This window comes from Lontra canadensis, unplaced genomic scaffold (assembly GCF_010015895.1).
Source record: "Lontra canadensis isolate GAN:19392208 unplaced genomic scaffold, GSC_riverotter_1.0 scaffold83, whole genome shotgun sequence".
Classification (NCBI taxonomy): Eukaryota; Metazoa; Chordata; class Mammalia; order Carnivora; family Mustelidae; genus Lontra; species Lontra canadensis.
In genome coordinates, this window is record NW_022631077.1 from 4,830,754 (window position 1) to 4,832,076 (window position 1,323).

General features: G+C 36.4%; 1 protein-coding gene across 1 annotated transcript; it reads left to right on the forward strand.

Annotated features, from left to right (window-relative positions):
- The first annotated feature begins 243 nt into the window (after nt 1–243).
- On the forward strand, nt 244–1,086 carry LOC116882305 (coiled-coil domain-containing protein 152-like). Its single transcript, XM_032882610.1, is given in 2 exon segments — nt 244–296; nt 298–1,086. Coding segments are annotated over 2 exon segments (699 nt in total). The 3' UTR covers nt 944–1,086.
- Nucleotides 1,087–1,323: the final 237 nt, after the last annotated feature.

Consider the following 1,323-nt stretch of genomic DNA (forward strand, 5'->3'; position numbering starts at 1 on the left):
GAAATAACTAAGTCAGCTCAGTGAGGGATTGAGAACACTTAGCCACATGGCTTTGAGCAGAGTCAGGATTCTAGGCCTGATTCCCAGCTCTGTCCCCCCAGCTGTCTGACTTCAGGCAAGCTACTCAACTTTTCTGCATCTTTAAAATGGGGAGAATACAGGGAGGAGACAGCCCTGTGGGGCAGACCTGCACCGGGAGGAGGAGGAGGTGTGGGAAACTGCAGGGACCTGTGAGCAGAGAAGATGATAGAAAACAGTGGAAAGAATAATATACTGGATATACAGTTGGAAAAAACTATTTGTTCTAAAAGTAATGCAAACAAAGGAGATCTCGATTAAAGAAGAATGTGCTGCTCTTCATAATATGATAAAAGGACTACAACAGACCATTAAATCTCAACATGATTTGAAAAGTGAAAATGAACAACTAAAAAGAAATGTTGATCTTATGAAAGAAAATTTAAAATCTCATGAACAGGAATATAAGAATACTATTGCCAAACTTATGAGTGAAATGAAAATCAAAGAGGAGGGACATAAGATAGAAATAAGGAAACTTCGTCAGGATATGCGGGAAAAAATTGAGTCAAATGAAGAAAAGCATAAAGACCTGATAGAGAAAAAGGAGGTAGAAATTTCAGAGTTAAATGCAAAGTTAAGAACTCAAGAAAAGGAGAAACAAAGTGAAATTATCAAATTACAGTTAGAGTTTGATGCCAACCCAGCAAGACTTCAAACTAAGTCAAACTCATACCCAGACTCTACTGTTTTGCCACAGAGCATCTACAGAAGGAAGCTTCAACATCTTCAAGAAGAAAAAAACAAGGAGATCTCAGTTCTTCGTAATACCATTCATGATTCAGAGCAACATCTCTCCCTTGACAAAGATTCTCAACTTAAACCTACTGGCAAAGGTTCTTACCTTAGGCGTAGACGGTTTTGAGTAGGACAGTAAATTCATTAGTCGCTACCTAATTTCTTTAAAAGCAGTTGAAAATACACTTCTATCATTAATATAACATACTGCCTAAATAATAACAAAGAAAAGAGGAGAGCTTCAGACCTTTTAAATTGAGTTTATTTAAACAAATCCACATTTGGCCAATCATGTACTATGTTCTTGCTGAACAGTATTACCCATAAAGGAGTTCAGGTTTATAGGCCTTAGTTTACCTATTGAACCATCACTGACTATGGAAATACTTTCTAAACAATCAAGACATAGACAACATTCTTTTATCTTTTCCATTACTACCCTCAAGACAGACTATCTCAAATTTAAGAGTATGACATAATGCTAGATAAAGAAAATAAGATATAAGG